Here is a 19,796-nt window from a genome sequence, read left to right as displayed (position 1 = left end):
TTACCCCTTTGTACTTCAGGCTTTAGCCAAAGCCATTCTATAGACATGGCACAAAATATTTATGTTACAAGAGGCATGGATGCTACAGTACATGTACATGTATCTTGAATTGCCCTCTTGTTAAAAGCGGGAAAGGATTAAGCCCAGTGTATTTAAAGGATACTATGTTCATGTGCTGTAGTGTGCATGCATTTCATTTTTGAATATTTCTTTTAAAGGAAAGAAAGAAAAAGAAAGAAAGAAAAGTTATATCAGATTCCGGTTTATGAAGAAACATTGAGCTCAAATTTTAGAGAGCAATAGAATATTCATTCATTTAGAAAGATTACCAGACAGTGTATGCTAATAAAATCAGAATGGCATTCCAAAAGATGCTAAACACATAGGGGTTGAGGCAATTCATCTTAGCACTTTCCTCTACTCTTTGCACTTTCACAGATAATAACACATCTCCTTCTCCCATTCCTTGCACTCTCACAACATGGTACCACAACTTGATAGTTCCTGTTCTCCAGCAAAAACCCTAAAGCATTGGAAAGACATAGTATTTTGTTAGAACCCTTCTGGATGAAGTGTGATTGTTTGACTCCTTCTTTGGAAAGACATTTCTTGTGTGTAAAGCATCCAGGTAGACTCAGCTTGGGGGATGTTCAAAATGTTCAGAGTAAACTGTCAGTTGATGTCTGTGTATGTGTGTGTCTGTCTGCCTATTCTGTCTAGCTATCTAGCTATTGTCCTTCTCACTGTAGGGGACCCAAGGCAGCTCACAACAGATAAGACTATAAAACACAGTTTAAAATACTATATAATATATGACTTAATTGTAATATGTTGTATTGGATCACAGGTTCTGATCATTGGAGGTGGTGTTGCTGGGTTAGCATCTGCAGGAGCAGCTAAATCCATGGGAGCTGTTGTTCGTGGGTTTGATACCAGGTATGTGCACGAACATCATGTTACTATCAGTGTTATTGTTTCATTTGTGTTTCATCCTTCAGTGAAGGGCAACATACATGGTGTTGCCTTCATCTGATCCTCAGAACAACTTGGCTGCTAGCCAGAAAGTTTGTGGCTAATGGAAGTGAGCTTTGTAGCTGAGCGCTACCATAGCACACCAGCTCTCTGACCTTTAAGGCACCTGTATTGGCTTTCTCTGGGTTGCACCAAAATGCATCATTAAAAGATTAAGCCCCATTTTAATAATTTATTCCACAGTTTCCCCTAATCTGACACTTGGATTACAGCCCTCATTACTGGGCATGTTTGCTAGATGTGATGGGAGTTGTACTCCAATATGTCTAGGAGATGCTGGGTTGGAGAAGTTTATTGCACACCATACCACAGTTCTATACAACTCTAAGCCTCTAACTGGATTGATTAATACCAGTTGTAGTGCTTAAAGCCTTAAGAATATTGTAATTTTGCTAAATGAAAATGTAAAGTTACTCATTGTTAAGAACAGTTATGGTTTTTCACACAGCAGTTAATGACTTTTAACTGAGACCTTGGCTGCCTGAAAATTCCATGTTCTGCCAAATTAGTAGGATTTTCCCCATTTTTTTGGGTGTGTGTGTGAAATCACGCACAATAAAATTGTCTCTGCATGGATAGGTCCCCTGAATCTATTTTAAGTTACTGCTGGAGTAACTTCTACAAGGTTCTTTTTTGTGATATGACAATGATTTCTTATCTCAAAGAATCCATCAAAAATAATTTCTTTGATTCAGCTTTTATTATGTTGTTCTTTCTTTGGGTATATGTTTGTTTTCCCCTCTCCTAACTATTTGTAGCTAATTTTTTCTGTGTTACAGAGCTGCAGCATTGGAACAATTCAAATCACTTGGTGCTGAGCCCTTGGAGGTTGATTTAAAAGAATCTGGGGAAGGTCAGGGAGGATATGCGAAAGAAATGTCAAAAGAGTTCATTGAAGCTGAAATGAAACTCTTTGCCAAACAATGCCAGGAAGTTGATATTATTATCACAACAGCACTTATACCTGGTATGTTTTCAATTGGACAGGCATGCTATTTTCATCTGTAATGTATTTCCAATGACATATTTCTATTAATTTTTGGAACTCACTCTTATAGAAGTGTGCAAAAGGCAGTTTTGAAATAGTAGCCAACAAATTAACCTTTGTGAACCAGCAATGGGGTATTCTAGTCCTCCTTGAATCCCATTTGCTTGTTAAATTCACATAGATGTAGACCTACAAGGTAGGTATTGCACAGTATTCCCACCTGAAGACAACAAAATGTTCCATGCTCCTTTTCATGACCCAAAGGCATAGAAGTGACATACATGTTCTGACCCTGTTTGCACTGCTGATCCTACTACTATCCTTCAGTACAGTAGAATTCAAGTGGTGTTAGGAAACACCCCCAAAGTCACTCAGTGCATGTTTTTTCTTCCTGGTCCATGAAGGTTAAGAAACTTCCTTGGACCACACCAAAAGTCCATCCAGTCTTGCATCCCGTTTTTTACAGTGGCCAACCAGACATCTTTGGGAAGCTTGTAAGTGGAGCATTAAGGAAATAAAGTGCTCTTCACTAGCTCTTATTTGCTGACACATTTGCTGCATTTACCTTCTGTGTCAAATAGCCCCTAATAAATCTATTTTCCATGATTTTGTCTGATAATTTTTTTTAAAGTTTGAGATAATAAGTGAAAAGCTGACATTTTGCAATTCAGCAAATATAATGTTTGCCTCGCACTTTAGTGTTTGAAACATCTCCCTTTACACTTCTCAATGTTTCATTTCAACCTGAGCCAATGGAATGTCTTATTCAGCAAAGAGCAAAGCCGTTACTTGGTCCATTGTTCCATTTGTTTCACTCCCTAGTGGAAGCTGCCTTGTAGGGATTGTACTAGGAACACATGCAGGTGTTTTGTGGTAAAAACCTTGAAACAGCCTTCCCTCACTTGTGCCTACAAACTAGGCCAACTGGAGGAGTACAGAAGTTATAGACTAGCTCAGAGTGCCAAGTTGGGGAAAGTTAGCTCAAGTTTTTGCCAAAGCTGTAATCCTATCTTTTGGTATAAACATTGGTTGGCCTTAACAGCATTCCCAAATGGAGGCCGTTAGATAGTTCATGTAAAATCAGAGTAGTTTTGGCTAAAGAAGTCTATTTTCCTACATTCGCTTTTTCGTTTTGTATTTGTAATTTTGGCACCAAGCAACCGCCTCTCAGGGAGTGGGCAGCTCTTCATTTTTCCCATGCTGCTTTGCTGCAGTCTTAGTAGAGGAACCACATGGGAAGGGCTTTATTCTGTTCCAAGGTACCTGGTTCCACTGAATGGGCAGACATGAGATCAGTTGAATAAAATGGGTTTATGGTGTATGAAAATGCATGCACAGAGCTGAAATAGCATGTGGCCCTTTAGCTACAGACTTAAAAAAATGTTTAAAATAAAACATCAGCAGTGCTTGGTTCTGAGAGGTGTGTTTGTTTGTTTGACTTGTGTACTGCCCCATCACGTAGTGCCAAGGCCACTCTGGGCAGTTTACACATTAAACAGACATATAATCAAACAACAATTTAAAACAATAAACATAATACTTATAAAATCAAAGTTAGACACAAACACAATTGATAATGATTAAAATGATATAAAAGCAAGGCGGCAGGATTGATAATATAAATGTAAAGACCACCATTATATTAGGATAGTATGAAATCTTGGAAGGATCTCATGTTCAACATTTGATGGTTTTGTAATATCCCAATTTATTTTATAGGTAAAAAAGCTCCAATATTGTTTCGGAAAGACATGATTGAGCTCATGAAAGAAGGCTCCGTTGTTGTAGATCTGGCTTCTGAAGCAGGAGGAAACATTGAAACCACAAAGCCAGGGGAACTCTACGTTTACAAGGTACTTTTGTCGTAATGACTGCACATAGTTTTATTAGCTTAGAATGGGAAAGCTGTAACCTGGATACAGATTTTGGAAAAGCTGCTATTTAAAATACTGCTATTCCTAGAATCCCCCTATTGTCATCACCACTGGCCATTTTGGTTTAGGGATTCTGAGAATTATAATCCCCCCGCAAGCCTTGTTCAGATTGTACCTGCACATCTGTTACCTACTTCTAATTTTAAGCATTCCTTTTCCCAAGTAATTTAGAATTAAGAATATTGGATTACATAATTATATGCTTGTGTAATTGATGTGAATGTCAGTAGCTGGACATTTTCATTAGAATGAGTGGAGCATGGCTATGAACCCATGTTTCTTTAATGTAAATTGATAGCGGGCTGTATGTTCATATATTTTGGGTTCCTTGTTCTAACCTATATAAATAGCCAAGACTATGCTGTAAAGGGGGAAAGTGCTTTAAATAGACACGTTAAAATTCAGTAGATAACACTTCCAAGAAAACAGGTAGCTGATTCATAACTCCCTTTAAAATACTTCAAAAGTTTTTTTAAAATTTTTTTAGGAGACCTGCTTCAAAGAAATCATGTTGCATATAGAAAATCTCTATATACATATTTGTATGTATATATGACCACGATTCAACAGTATAATCTGGTATCCAACACCAGGCTTTCCCCCTTCTTTTTCCCATTGTAACTGTGCCTACCACCCTCGTTTCCTAATCCTACAGAGCAGTTTTTAAGGCTGATTGGGGGGCATCTGGAGGGTAGGGTCTTTTCTGTACCAGTTCTAGAGGAAGCAGCTGTATATTGTAGAAGTAAACCATTAAATCATGCCCAAAAGATAACATTTATGCCCTACTTTCCACAGAATTAGTTGGAAATTTATTATTTTGATAACACCGCCATTTATTATTTCTCTAGGATATTGATACATAGGAATGGGATTTTTTGTTGGTTTTTTTAAATGAGTTGTGTCTCATCTTACTTAATCACGAATTCATATTTTTGGCACCCATAGGGAATCACACACATAGGTTACACAGACCTTCCCAGCAGAATGGCTACTCAAGCCAGCACTCTGTATTCCAACAACATCACTAAGCTCTTAAAGGCCATCAGCCCGGATAAAGAGAAGTTCTACTTTGACCTAAAGGATGAATTTGACTATGGTACTCTGGACCATGTTGTTAGAGGAACAGTGGTAATGAAGGTGGGTAAAAATACATTTTGTCTCCTTAGGTTGGAAGTGTAATTTTCTTTTTTGCAATCTGCCTTACAATCAGCTTTGATAATTCCTCAATTTGAGTCGTCTTCATAAAACTGGAACTAGAATACACAAGGGATTCTGTATTTTCAAAGTTAGGGAAAGTTTGTTTTTGTTTTTAACTAAAATTTTCAGAAGTCTCTAATAGCCATACTGGGCAGAGGATTCTAAGAGTTGTAAAATCTTAAAGGAAAACCAAAGTTCCTACAATTTTTTGGTGTTGTTCATACAATGCTGCATCCTTCAACCAATTTAGGTCTTCAGGCTAGAGAAGAGCCAAGCCTGTTGAATTGCAAGAGCCAGGTTAGCTGTTGCATGCAGATATTGTGATGCTGGCATATGATAGCCCCTTTTAAATGGAAAAAAAAAATTATGAAAACCCCCTGCCACAGTGTGCATCTCCACCTTCCTCCTCCTCAGGGAGGCATAGATGTTGTCTCACCATGTATAGGAAAGAGTCCTGTTGCATAGCAGAGAATCTTCCTTTTTAGTTGGGATTAGTGGCAGTGGTAGTGACAGGATGCCCAGGAATGCTTATTAATTTTGCGGTTGCTCCAGGAGATTGGAACTGTGTGGGTATGGTGTCCCTTAGGGGTTCCCCACCCCATTGTTAATAGACCAGAACATCCCACTCCTCTTGTGAATGGATAGAACAGTAGTCTTTTGTTGTTGTTGTTGTTGATTTCTCCCTCCAGGTGGGGAGAAAGCATTCCTGTTTGATTCTTCTTTGCTGTGTGCCACTTTTTGGAAAACTTGGGGGAGAAATCTGAGAAGTTATCCTCATGGTGGGGTGAGCTTTAGTGTGTAAGAACTCTCCTCCATTGTCTGTTAGATGGAAATAGGGGTACCCAAACTCCTGAATGCCTTAATCTGCTCTCCACAGATCTGCATGCTGGCCCAAAAGTTGTAGGTCTTTCTGTGGAAGCTCACAGATGTCTTAAGTTATCCTGGAAAGACAAGTTATTGCCATGAACATAATTACTTTGGTTCTGTTGATTCTTACTTGTGTTAACACTGGTGAATAGCTCTCACTAGTCAGCAACTAGATTCATTGGAAGTCTGTTTTTAGGGGACTTCAGAAAGTGCAGGCTAGCTATTCACTGCTCCCTCTCCAAGTATAAACCACTGCAAATCCATGGTATCACTCATTTCATGTTCTTGTTTAACTTTTGAATAAATGCACAAGGGGAGAAAGTACAGGAGTCCCCCCCTGCCATATCTGTGGGTGATATGTTTCAGATCTACAGCAGATACCTGAAACCACAGACACTATTTATTTGTTTGTTTGTTTATTTATTTGTTTGTTTGTTTATTCAGTTTTTACCCCGCCCCTCTAGACAACGTCTACTCGGGGCAGCTTACACTAGCCAACCTTATAGATACTGCAGCTGCGGCACTTTCTGTAGAGCAGGGTGGCAGTGGCAGTGGTATGGGAACAAAGTGATAGTTGTAGTAAGTGGGATTGATGGGTGGCTCGCCTCTTCCTGCTGCCACCACTGCCACTTTGTACTCGGTTGATGAAGTAGGAGCTCATTGGAGGGTGGAGGGTGAAATGGAGGCACTGCAAACAGCAGCAGCAACAACAACAAGAGGAGGAGGAGGAGGCAACAGCAAATTCCTGAACTAGCTCTCAAACTAGGAGCTGTTTATGTGGCCTTACAATGGCCAAAAACGAATAATTAAGAATAAACCATGGATAACTGAAACCATGGAAAACAAGTCATTGGATATGGGGGTTGTACTGTATTTTTTGGGGGGGCTTGTTTGGTCCAGGTGTTGTTGTGTTGTGGATCACTGGCATAAGTCCTACTAATCTGTTGAATAGATCCATAATTATATTTTGTCAGGATGGAAAGGTGGTTTTCCCAGCACCACCTCCAAAGAACATCCCTCAAGGAGCGCCCGTGAAGCAGAAGACAGTGGCAGAGTTGGAAGCAGAAAAAGCAGCCACTATTACACCTTTTAGGAAAACTATGACTACTGCTTCTGCCTACACAGCAGGTGAGAAACGGTTTTAATACTCTGGCCTCTCAGTGGAGCCTGCACCCTAAAAGGATTCAAGCTGTAAAGATATTGGGAGTTATAGCTTGAATCCTTCTGCCCTGTGAAATTTCAAGTTCTACCCACTCTGCGCCTTTTGGTGCAAGGCAAGGGCCCTCATTTTTTTTTTAAAACCCTTTGTACCCTTCAGAATTGTGTAAGGTCCATTGCACACTGAAGTCTTCATGGGAGGTGTTGCTCCATATATCTTTTTTTTTCCTTTTTTATATATTTATTTAGGAACAGGGATAAAGGGTACAAAAAGAAAGAGGGGATAGAGAAGGAAAAATGGTTTTGGGGGATAGGAGAGCATAAAGTATAACATCATCCAATCAATTCATATTACTAATACATATCAACTTTTTGCTTTTTCACAGTTTGATTACCCTCCTGCTTTTATCTTATCATTTAATTTTAATTTTATTCTATGTTATTCCAACATTGTCTGGTAGCTGCTGCCATTTATACAATACATCCCATCGTTCAGTTTCTTTTTGAATTGAACAGTCTTTCAGCCCATCTGACAGAATATCCATTTTTTTCACTTCCCATATTTTCACCATAAGATTGTCTGTTTTCAGTATCTCTGCCTCCTTAAGATTTTTGTCATAATGCTTTTTAATTTTGGAAGCTGCATGGGTCACTGGATAACTCTCTACTGCATTCATATTACCTGGTGTCATGTCTAATACAGACGATTCTAAAGTTTGTACAACTTCATTTAAGTTTTGTTTGGCATCTACTGTCCCCTCTTTCGTCCCTTTCATCAAATCTTCTATTTTGCTAAGACCTGCATTCACTCGCTGGAACCCTGTTAATATTAGCCTTTGTATATTAATCTGCCATTCCTTTTCTATTTCTTGCACCACTATTCCAGAACTTTGGGATTGAACAGACCAAGTCTCCATTTGTTCTTTTGAATTTTTGGGGTCCATCTCAAGCTTTGGGGTTTGTATAAATACCACAATAATCACCCCCCTAGAAATCCTTCCACAGTTTCCACAATTTTATCAACAATTCAAACCCCTCATCATAATCCTCCCCCTAGATCTCCCTCCAATCTTTATCCAAATATTGTAATATAAAAATCAACTTTTAGCCCAGCAAATACAATATCAAATAGAACCGTGACGCAGTTATTTCTTCTTCTCCTGGGTTCAGCAAGCTTCTGTTATTAGACACACGTGGTCTGCAGTCTGACAAACAAAACAACAATCATAAAGTCTCAAACTGTCCAGTAGATTGTCCTTGGAGCTCGTCTTGTGATCTTCATTAACCCCTTAATGCTCCTTAGTCCAGTCGGCCACGTCAGCTCCTTCTCCCGAAAACCACCAGATTCTATTATTTATAGTTCCCAAAGTCCAGAGAAGGCAAAGAGTAACGTATCCCAGCCACACTGCATCCACCGAAGTCTCTTAAATCCAGTCAGACGGTGTTGCTGTCTGGGATTCTTCTCCAGAAACATAAGATTTATTTTTCCATCTCAGACTCTCGGCTTTAGAATCAGCCTGGTGTTTTAAGAGTTCACTTGGAGAAGCTTAGTTTCGCTTTTGAGTCAGACTGATAAGATAAACCCGCCGCTGCATTTATTCTTTCAGCCAAATATTTTCATTCTTATTTCAGCTTAATGAGGCTGTTTCATAAATCAGAGGCTTCGGCTTACTTACTTGTTTTATATTATTAGTTTATATTGATTGCTCTCCTCTCCCCCGGTAAAGGGTTCCTCGCGGCTCAGTGCCAAAAAATGGCGCCCGCTCCAGTCCGTGCACGGTGATTTCTTCAGAAGAAAAAAGTCCGGGTCTGCCTCCCTTTCTTCTCCTTCTGCTGCTCACCATCTGCTTCAGAGAGACTTCTTCTAGACTCTCCTTTGATCCCCATTTCAAAAGGGGGATCCTGGGCCGGAGGGTTCCAGTTTTTTCCAGAGAGCTCTTCTCTGGAGTTGCTGGCAGCACCGCAACAAAGCCCCGCCTCGTGTTGCTCCATATATCTTGACAGTATACCTGTTGTTCAGGGGGCCGGGAGCAAACACATTCTCCTTAACACTTCTTGGCAAAAATTATAAAGGAGAAAAATGAAAAGAAGGAAAATAAAATAAAATATGATATGACACCTTAAAGACGAATAGTTTTGTTTCAGTGTGAGCTTTAGTCTTTAAGGCACCACAATATTTTCTCCTTGGTTTCTCTTTCTTAATTTGTGTATATTTTCTCCATTAATTTTATAAACATGCTGAGACAGATTGAGGGGCTCACCTCTTTGAAAACCTTTAACATCAGTCCATCCTGCCTATTCTACATTGACTTTCTTTCAGTGAGAGCTCCACTGAACATTGGGATATTGATACAATAGTCAAGGCACATGTTTAGGATATGATTCTATATAGAGTTCAAAAATGAACCCAAGCTGAACCTTTCTTTCTTGGAGCACATTTTCCTATAGTGTCATGTATATTGTCATTAATTACTGTTCTCTTGTCTTATAGGACTTGCTAGTTTGCTTGGGCTGGGTGTTGCAGCTCCAAATTCAGCATTCACTCAGATGGTGACAACATTTGGCTTGGCCGGGATTGTTGGGTATCACACTGTGTGGGGTGTGACTCCTGCTCTCCATTCACCACTCATGTCCGTGACTAATGCCATCTCAGGTAGAGTACTGGCCACTTTCAGTTTCGATGTGGACATGGGCATTGCCATTTTGAATGGAAAAGGAGCATTTTGCAGATAAATACTGTATGCAAATGCATGACTGATACAAATGCATTATTGACTCTATGTGTATAGTAGACAATCAGGAATAATTATAACTGCTTGTTCTGAATGCTCCTGCACTGCCATCAATGTATTCACCTAAATGTTGGGTTTTTAATTATACTTATGAAAGATGAGAGATTCCTATGGCATCTTAGAGACCAGCAAAATTACTGCTACTGCAGTCTAAGACAGGTGTTTTAGCTTAGTCCCCTGTAATTGGGTTTAAATACAGTTGTTGTTATTACCACCAGGCTGTATGGCCGATTTTTCCAATAGAGAATGTGTTTGCTATAGGTTTGGGCTGATGGTCAACTATAGGCATATGCTGACTTTTAAAAAGTGTAGTAAAGGAAAGGCTGTTCATGTAATCATGTCTGAGAAATGATGAAGATGACGATTAAGGTGTTCAGTACTGCAGTTTAACCACTGTGCCACAAGTCTCCTTAAATACCATCTTCATTGTTGTAAGCTGCCTTCACTCTTTTTTAAGGAGAAAGGTGGGTTGAAAATAATTTATATAAGTAGCATTTTGTTTAGCTTTCTATGGCTGTTACAGGAACAAATTATGGTTCTCAGGAGCATATTACGTGAGTTATAGTTATTTTAAAAACAAAATAGTCCAGTGCAGATCTGGTGGTATTGTCTATTGCAGACAGTATCTGTCACTTCTGGAATGAGTGTGTATCTAACACCTAGTGACATATCTGGGTGCAAGAGCTTAAAGATTGTTGTATTCTTTTTTTTAATATAGGACTGACTGCAGTTGGCGGACTGGCACTGATGGGGGGAAAATACCTCCCTGAAAATATGCCTCAGAGCCTTGCAGTTCTTGCTGCCTTTGTGTCCTCTGTGAACATTGCAGGTATTGAACATCTTCTAGCATCCTTGGTAATCATCATGATCTCTGGGCCCAAACAGCTGGGTCATGATTTTCAGCAGCTAGAGTAAGAGGTCGAGAGCCAATCTAGTGTAGTGGATAGATTGTCAAATTAAGACTCATGAGACCTAGGTTCAAATCCCCGTTCAGCCATTGAAACTGACTTGGGGGGTGGCAATAGTGAATCATTCCCAGAACATCTTACATACTTTGAAAACCCTACTAGGGCAACTTGCTAACACCTAACAATAGCAACAACAATGATGAGAGTTACAATATACTTGCATTTACAGATAGAATCTATAAAATAAAGTTTCAAGCTGGTTAATTTGCCTCCCTAGTTCCTGTTCAGCAAAAAGAATCCTCAAACATTTTGGTCAACAGCACCAGTAAGGAACAAGTTTTATGCTGTCACAGTGTGGGCTGAGCTTGTGGTGGGGATTCTGGAAGCCCCTTTTGGATATTAGCGGTCCTTTCTCATTCCAGGTTTGGCTTATGTGTCTGTTGATCCAGTGTCCAAGGTTATAATGTTTTCAAAGAGATTCAGGCTGCAGGCCTCTTGGGACCTGTGTTACTCCATAGTTTGCATCACTAATATACTGTGAATGCAACCAATGCCTCAACAGGTTTTCCTAATTAAACTCCCCTTTTCTTTCATGAATGATGCTTCCTAGGGGAAGTTGATTGTTATTAAATTGAAGTGCACATTCGTATTTCTAGGCACATAAAGCTCAGAGTTGTTACTGCAGCTCAAGTTTCAGTCCAGAAGGGCACAGCCACAGTAGAGTCAGCAAAGCCAAGCCAAGTCCTGCCAGATAGCAAGTCAGTTCCAAGCAGTGAGTTCCAAATTTAGTGTCAAATGACAGTGCAAAGTCTAATCAGTCCAGTTCAAATGGAAAGCTAGCAGGAATACTACAAGAGATGTTCCAAGACAATCAACAGTTATACGCAGGAGAATACAGCAAGGATCTGTTGTATCAAGAGGATACAATATTGAACAGATGGGATAGTAAGCAAGGTCGGGGACTCAGGAAGAGGATTTCCCTCAGCAGTGAGCTTGATTGTCAGATGGAAGGCTTATATGCTGCAGCTTCCAGAGACCTCGCACACGGTTCAGGTGTAGGCTGTTCACCCTTAGCTCTCCTGAAGTGTAGCTCTAATCCTAATGAACCTGCTCACTCCCTAGGAAGTCAGTAGCCATAAAGACACTTTCCTGGGAGCCAAGCACTCCTTGGATATCACATTGAATCCTTGACATCGCTCAGCATTGTTCTCACTGGCAGGGAAGCAGGGTGTTCACCCTCTTCCTCTCCTTTGGGGAAAAGCCTCTTCCATCTGGAGGGGCAGCCTACTGTACCCCTTAAGGGTGATGGGTTTGTAGGGTTGCCAGTTTTTTTTCCTGTTCTGCAGGTCAAGGGGAGTTTAAACACCTCCCTGCTGGGGGATTGTTCCAGCAGTGGTGTGATTCACGTATGTAGTGCTAAACAGGTACAGTAGTTGGGATGGCAGTATGTAGATAGGCTCCATCCCCTATGTCCCCACCCCAGGATTTTTGCCTGCTAGTTCAACACACTCACAGGCTGGGGCAACTTCCTTATTGAACAGGAAGCTAGAGCGTGAAATCTCCCAGCTTTGATTTGCCCAGGTGGGCCGCATCTAGGTATCTGTAGGTATGGGTTTGTCTGGTGGAATTCCAGAGTGGAGAATTCTAGGACGTGAAATTAAAGATAATCCAAATGACAACCTCCTAGTAGGATTCAATTATATCCTTTCCTCCCCACTGCACATTTAGCCTTCCATAGATCCAGGCATAAGACTTGAATAGGACAATGGACTCCCCCTTTAATAATGCCTTTGGATTCCTCTCGGTTCTTCAATTTGGTTTTCAGGTGGCTTCCTGGTCACACAGAGGATGCTGGATATGTTCAAGCGCCCTACAGACCCCCCTGAATATAATTACTTATACCTGTTACCTGCTGGTGTTTTTGTGGGAGGATATGGAGCTGCTCTCCAAAGTGGGTACAACGTTGAACAGGTAAAAAGATATCTCAGGGATTCGGGATACTACTTAATGTAAAAGGACAGTAAAAAGGTCACTAGGTTTACAGCCTTTCTGAGCCTTTTGGTGCAACAATTTGAGGTTGAATTCCTAGCCTTAATCTGTGTTCGTTTGGGAATTCCTTCTTCTTCAAGGTGTGCATTTTTTCCTCACAGTTTGGTTCACGGTATGAATTTATGCTACTCTAGTCTTATTCTAGCTACTGCATTTGCTATGGTGTGGCTCATTTGAGTCCAGTTACAAAACTTAATATTTTGAGCTGCGTAGCACGATGGTTAAACTGCTGTGCTGCAGCCAAAATTGTGCTCATGAGCCATGGTTCAATCCCAGATAGCTGGCTCAAGGTTCACTCATCCTTCCATCCTTCCAAGGTTGGTAAAATGATTATCCAGCTTGCGGGGGGTGGGGGCAATGTGTAGCCTTCACAACTAACTTTTAAAAACCCAGAGAGTGCTTTAAGAGCTATGGGGTGGTATATAAGCAGCATGCTTTGTTCTGCTTTCTGCTTATATGTATATGACTATCTGCTGTTGTGTAGACAGTTTGCACATGTTGTCAGAGCAGGAGTTCTTGAATTCTTCTCCGAAGTCAAGAGGAAACATGCCTATTTGGACTTTGGGTTTGGTTTTCTCACAAGCCTTCATTTGTGGTCTCCGATAAGTCCATTCAATGTCCCCAGGAGGTGGCGCTCTGACTTTTTGTGTACTGGGGGACTTGGAAGGAGTTGAGGTTGTTTCTTGGGACTGGTATAGCGAAGGACACCTTTGCACTATAATTTCCCTCCAATTCATGGATTGCTTATGGGGAGCTTGTTCAGAGCAGGGACAATCACCTGAAGGGGAAAAGCAGCCATTCCTGGTAGTTTTACCAATCTGTTATTTATATGAAAATAAAGGATGTTTTGCAATCAAGGGTATCCTTGGGATGCAAGAGGAGGCTGCGAGAGTGGTCTTGGATTAACTCATCATCCAGGTGGTTTCTTGGAAGCAGGCTGAAATACATAAAATACAAATTGGGATCTCTAGCTGCCTGGCTGTTCATATCCATTTCCAGAATATGAGAAACATGACATCTAGTCATGTAAAAATATTGAAAGTTTGTAAAGCTCATATAAATTTACGAAGTACATTCTTTTAACATAAACTGTGATGCTTTTTTAATCTATCATTTCCAGTTTGTAATAAATCAAACTCTTCTGATTTTATTCTAATTTCTCTTTTCTCTCCTTCATAACATATCTTGCTTTGGCCACTACCTTTAGATTTGAAGCCTGCAGGCAGTGCCTGCTCACTTAATTTTTTAAAAATAACTAATAGCAATTTTAGGTGCTCTGTAAACAATATATATGTGTAATTATTTCCACTTCTATTTTAAGATGATATACCTGGGTTCAGGCTTGTGCTGTGTCGGTGCTCTGGCTGGCCTTTCTACCCAAGGAACAGCTCGACTTGGCAATGCTTTGGGCATGATAGGTGTTGCTGGTGGCTTGGCAGCTACCCTTGGAGGTCTGAAACCATCACCTGAACTGCTGGCACAGATGTCGGGTGCAATGGCTGTTGGTGGCACTATAGGTGAGTTCAGTGCTAAAATATCACCTGGACTAGAAAAACCCTGGGCACACTCTAGTCATTTATCTCTGTCTGATTGCAATTTATGCTAGGTGATGCCAGTTTTTTTTTAAAAAAATACTTTCATGCTTCCTTTTATCTTCACAACTTATTTCTGATGGCTGTGGAGGTGTTCCATTGACCAGAGATCCAGGAATCTTGTTTGGCTCTGTTACCCTTGGGATTTTGCCGTAGTAGATAGAAAGGGACTATAGTACAGGACTGAAGTGCATGCTTGGAAATCTGTCAGACCATAGTTGCAATCTTTATTTAACCTGTTCTTAAAGAACCAGGCTGCAACAGTCATCTTTCTCATAAATTTGTTTGAAAGCAAGAATAGGAAATAATAGGAATAAAAGCAGGCTCTCTTGCATCATGGAAGTGGACTGCTTTTAGGTTGCCTAACTCTAAAGCCATGACAGGTATATAAAGTGGCTTTATGGCAGTTGTGTTAAGCACTTGGTTCTTAGATTATTCCAAATTACAGAGATCGCAAGTGAGTAGTAATACTGTTGAAGGTTTATGGTAATGCATCCCTTATAACGGGGAGAGTTGTATGGTCATACAGATGTTGTTAGACTGCAGCTGCCATAAGTTGTAGCCAGGATACTCAGTGGTGAGGTATCATGGGAATTGTATTCCTTCAATGTCTAGAGCACCAAATGTTGCCCTGTCTCTGGTTTATAGCTTAGACTTTTACTGAACAACTCTGTTATTCTGCAGTCTACACATGACTGTGACTAATATTTCCCTCTTTATGTCTTTGCAGGCCTGACAATTGCTAAACGTATCCAGATTTCAGATTTACCTCAATTGGTGGCTGCTTTCCACAGCTTGGTTGGCCTGGCTGCTGTTCTCACTTGCGTTGCGGAATATATGATTGAGTACCCTCACTTTGCCACCGATGAAGCTGCAAACCTCACCAAGATTGTGGCATATCTTGGCACATATATTGGTGGTGTTACCTTCAGTGGCTCCCTTGTTGCTTATGGAAAGCTACAGGGTAACTCTCTGTCCCTCTTCTTTGGATAAAGATGTACAGTACTCAGTTTCTTTACGTATGTATGTGTGCCTATGTGTATGGAGTGGTTTTATATTCATTCTTCTTCTGCTCCTCCAGGTGGTAAACCTGGGTCTGAGTTTGTACCATGTCTGAGTGCAGGTATGGGTTCACACTAGACATGGGGACGAATTAAAAATGAATTGCGATATTCGTAAAAAATCGCTGATTTGTTAAATATTCATCCCTTCATATTTGTCAGTTCGAGAACGTGACAAATATGAAGGGATGAATATTTCCCCATTTTTATTCATCCACCATATGAAGAGAGGGAAGTCTAGCCTTTCCTCTCTTCCTATGGCTTTCCCATTCTGCCTATGGGCCGGCGGGCTGATAGGCAGCCACCCACCCACTCCCACAGCCTATCTCCCACCCCCTTCCTTTCCCTACCTTAGCCACTGCCACCATCTGGTGCTGCCATCATGCATCGCTGCCTGCTGCAGTGGCCTTCACCGCCATGGCCTGCAGTAAGGGACACTGGCTGCCCTTTGCAAAGATGGAGGCTGTGGCTTTATTTAGGTTAGGGAAGCTGCAGCTGCCATCTTTGCAAAGGACAGTCTGGATTCCCTTAGCCTGCCTTATGTGAATCCAGGCTGCCCTTTGCAAAGATGGTGGTTGCAGCTGCCATCTTTGCAAAGGGCAGGCAGTGTCCCTTACTGCATTCCATAGTGGCGGAGGCCAGCTGGAGACCGCGGTGATGGCGGCATGGTGGTGGTGGGTGCTGGGGGGCGTTGGCATTGGGAGACGGCAACGGCGGGTAGGGTGGCGGCGGGGGGGTTAGTTTTTTTAAAAGATAGCCTCTGGCTGTCTAACTCCCCCATGAACCAATGAATAAATTTGTGCTTCGTCGGTTCATGGTGGGGGGGGAGCTTCATGCTTCATCAACTTTGACAGATCACGAAGCAGGACAAATTGCCAAAATGGCGATTCATCCCCATCTCTAGTTCACACCGTTGCAATTTTTCTCATGTATGAAATTTGCTACAAGTACTCAACATGTCAGAGATAGAGCTGAGCTAGTATCTGTCTTTGTAATATTCTGATGTGGTAGAGCCCAGACAGAGGTTTTCTTCCTCATTGAGAATTGAGCCCTTTTTGCTAAACAGGTTTGGCATGATGCAACTCAAACTGGAACAGGAAGGTTTTTCATGCATTTGTGATATTAACTGTGAACTGTAGATTTTAATGCCACATGATTTCCAGAAATCTAAAAATCCCATGTTTCTTGCCAGCTGTGGAAGTTACTGTGTTTGTTTTGTTTACCTTAGGCATAACTTCTAGTGATGTGAAAATCCGTCTCAATTCCTTTACTTGTTTCTGAATTGCACCTATGTTCTTGTCCCACTTTTCAGTTGCAGGATGTTTTTTTCTCTTGTGAGGGAATTTGCACATTCTTTCTTCCACTTTTTAATATTTTCGTTCACATTTCTGAACGTGAAAATTGTACACATTTTTCCATTCATTAAGTGTACATTTTCCAGTCATGCACATTTCTAGCTGTTCACTTTCTCAAAATGTATCCATAGTTACGTGCATGTTTTATTATACTGAAATGTACCACATGCCTTGTGAAATGTGCATATTTCAGTGGCAAAGTGCATTTTGTATCTTGGGACATCTAGGGAGAAGCAGAAGGGATAGTCTACTGATAATTTAAAATTCAACCAACTTCTTTTTCATTCCCATCAATTTCACACTGAAGGTTGAAAGAATTACCACCTGTCTAAAAGCTTTTTAGTGGCCTATGCTAGAGCTTCTGATTCAGTCCCCTGCCTTGTATCCAGTACCTATTAGATAGAGGGGTCAGAGAATAAAATATATATGTATATGTTTTAATATGAAAAGAATGTTGAGTCTGTCAATATCTACATCCGCTTTCTTTTGAAGCAAGTTGATACTGGTTCAGTAGCAAAGTACATCCATGTATTCGTGAAGGCTTTCACGGCTGGGGGTCTAATGGTTGTTGTGGGTTTTTCAGGCTCTTTGGCCGTGTTCTGAAGGTTGCTCAGAACCTTCAGAACACAGCCAAAGAGCCCGAAAAACCCACAACAACCATAAAGTACATCCATGTTGAGAAGTGAAGGCAGAAGGAAATAGAGATAGGTCTTGGTATTCAATAGGTGGGCTTCAGGCTTCCTTATCTTTTAGAATCTACGGTCATTTCCGGAGTTTCAGATGACTTCGTTTTATGTTTCCAGGTATCTTGAATTCTGCTCCCCTGCTCCTACCAGGACGGCACTTACTGAATGCTAGTTTGCTAGCTGCAAGTGTAGGTGGAATGATTCCCTATATGATTGATCCTAGCTACGCAACTGGACTGACCTGTTTAGGATCTGTATCTGCTCTATCTGCTGTTATGGTGAGTGTGCCGTTGTAGTTACAGAGGGAGGGAATGCTGCTCTGGGTAAAAGGAGTTTCGACAGCAGCCCTCCAGCCTTCCTCCAGTTTGACTCTGACAAGGGTCGTAGCTTCCATCCTCATTATTTGCCTTCAGCGTCTCTGAGCCCTACGTAGTCTGAGAACTAAGCAAAGAGATGAGGGGTTGCTTTGTGGGCAGTACACAGAAAATAGTTGAGTTTTTGTGCTGTAATTGTTAATTCATTAAATAAGTTGGATACGCCTCTGTAAAAGCGGAGAGTACAGAAGAATATGTTTGTGGGCTTCGGAAGCCGTTCAGAAAACTTCTGGACTAATGAATTTGCATATGGAAGAGTGCAATCTCTCCATAATTGTCTTTCTTCCATTCCACAGGGTGTCACTCTCACAGCAGCCATAGGAGGGGCTGACATGCCTGTTGTTATTACTGTCCTGAACAGCTACTCAGGCTGGGCGCTCTGTGCTGAGGGATTCCTGCTCAACAACAACCTGCTAACGATTGTGGGCGCTTTAATTGGTTCCTCGGGTGCCATCCTTTCTTATATCATGTGTGTGGTAAGGAGAACAGACATGTGCCTTTCTTTCCAACAGGTTCAGAAGGATGAGTCATTTTTTTTATGCATGGGAAGATTTTTGTCCTGTAGCTTTTCCTAATCCAGTTTTTGAAAGCTTATATATTTTGAACCTGTTCTTCTGCTCCTCTCCTCTTTTTCCTTAGTTTCTCCTCCTTTTTAATAGTTTTAAATGTATGCAATTCTTGTAGTGATGTGTTTGCATTTTAGAGGCCAAAAAATATCAGAGGCCAAAAAAGCTTTTCTGGTAATGGGCAATAAGTTTAGATATTCAGATAATTGTTTTCCTCCTCTTTTATCAGCTTTCCAGAGAAACAATATAAATTGGTTTCCTTTTGAGCTGCTAAATGTCCTAAGGAAGCCTACTGGAGCTGGACAGGTATTTCAGCCATTTTGGAAAGTGGTGGGAGGAAGGACTGAAGAAATGAAAAGATTGGAGAAATGAAAATTGGATTCCTTTTTTATTTGGATTCCTGCATTGAGCAGGGGATTGGACTCGATGGCCTTATAGACTCCTTCCAACTCATTTATGCTCTGGTTCCATGATCCCATGTAATGAAAGTTTCAGATGTTTTCAAAAACAGAGAGCAAAGACAGAAATGCAGAATTTACTGTATACTGTTATCAGTAATAATAGTTAGTTAGGCATCCTTCAGTCTCAAAAGATTATGGTACCGTGCTCTGTATGAAGGACTTGGAACAGCGTCTAGTGTGGCTGAGGAGGCCGATTCGAGAGTGACAGTCTCTTCCACACTGAAGACAAATCCAATCTGTCCCCTGTCCAGCTCCCTGGTTTTGCTGCTTTTGTGACTTCCTCTTTGCCTCAGCCTGCTGGGCAAGGGTCTCTTCAAATTGGGAGAGGCCGTGATGCAATGCCTGCCTCCAGGCTGAATGCTCAGATGTCAGGGTTTCCCATCTGTTGAGGTCCATAATAATACAAAATGGAAATAGATTTTTGAGTACGGTTTAGGCTAAACACTTGCTGGGAAAATAACATCTGAACCTTTCACCAAAAGGCCATCAGAGAATGTTAGCTGGACCTTCCTAATCAGCAAGTTTCAAATCCTGGGTGTACAAACTGAAATAATTGTCTTGTTTTCTCTACTAGTGCACCTCTGATAGCACTGAGGCAGAGTGTAGCTTTGTATGAAAATCTCAGTTGTGCTTAAATGTATATGGGAGAAAGTATAGTAAAAGAAAGGACAGACTTCATGTTTGTATGATCTGCCTCCTCTGTTTTACCACAATCCTCAAGTCCCATCAGCTGCAGTGGGATGATAGTAGATGGAACCAGCTACTTACTGCATCCC

General features: G+C 41.0%; 1 protein-coding gene across 5 annotated transcripts in view; it reads left to right on the top strand.

Moving 5' to 3' along the window:
- The window catches only part of NNT (nicotinamide nucleotide transhydrogenase), a 67,899-nt gene that overhangs the window by 17,709 nt on the left and 30,394 nt on the right, over nucleotides 1-19,796 (top strand). For all 5 annotated transcript variants that reach the window (XM_072992781.2, XM_072992782.2, XM_078384445.1 and 2 more), the window contains 12 exons: nucleotides 848-936; nucleotides 1,812-1,999; nucleotides 3,740-3,873; nucleotides 4,900-5,091; nucleotides 6,993-7,146; nucleotides 9,668-9,829; nucleotides 10,687-10,797; nucleotides 12,702-12,847; nucleotides 14,247-14,442; nucleotides 15,248-15,481; nucleotides 17,737-17,897; nucleotides 18,290-18,469. In XM_072992781.2, the coding sequence (XP_072848882.2) occupies nucleotides 848-936; nucleotides 1,812-1,999; nucleotides 3,740-3,873; nucleotides 4,900-5,091; nucleotides 6,993-7,146; nucleotides 9,668-9,829; nucleotides 10,687-10,797; nucleotides 12,702-12,847; nucleotides 14,247-14,442; nucleotides 15,248-15,481; nucleotides 17,737-17,897; nucleotides 18,290-18,469 (1,947 nt within the window). The remainder of the gene's footprint in view (nucleotides 1-847; nucleotides 937-1,811; nucleotides 2,000-3,739; nucleotides 3,874-4,899; nucleotides 5,092-6,992; nucleotides 7,147-9,667; nucleotides 9,830-10,686; nucleotides 10,798-12,701; nucleotides 12,848-14,246; nucleotides 14,443-15,247; nucleotides 15,482-17,736; nucleotides 17,898-18,289; nucleotides 18,470-19,796) is intronic.

Source organism: Pogona vitticeps, chromosome 2 (genome assembly GCF_051106095.1).
Source record: "Pogona vitticeps strain Pit_001003342236 chromosome 2, PviZW2.1, whole genome shotgun sequence".
Lineage (NCBI taxonomy): Eukaryota > Metazoa > Chordata > Lepidosauria > Squamata > Agamidae > Pogona > Pogona vitticeps.
This window is presented reverse-complemented; position numbering and strand designations above follow the sequence as displayed.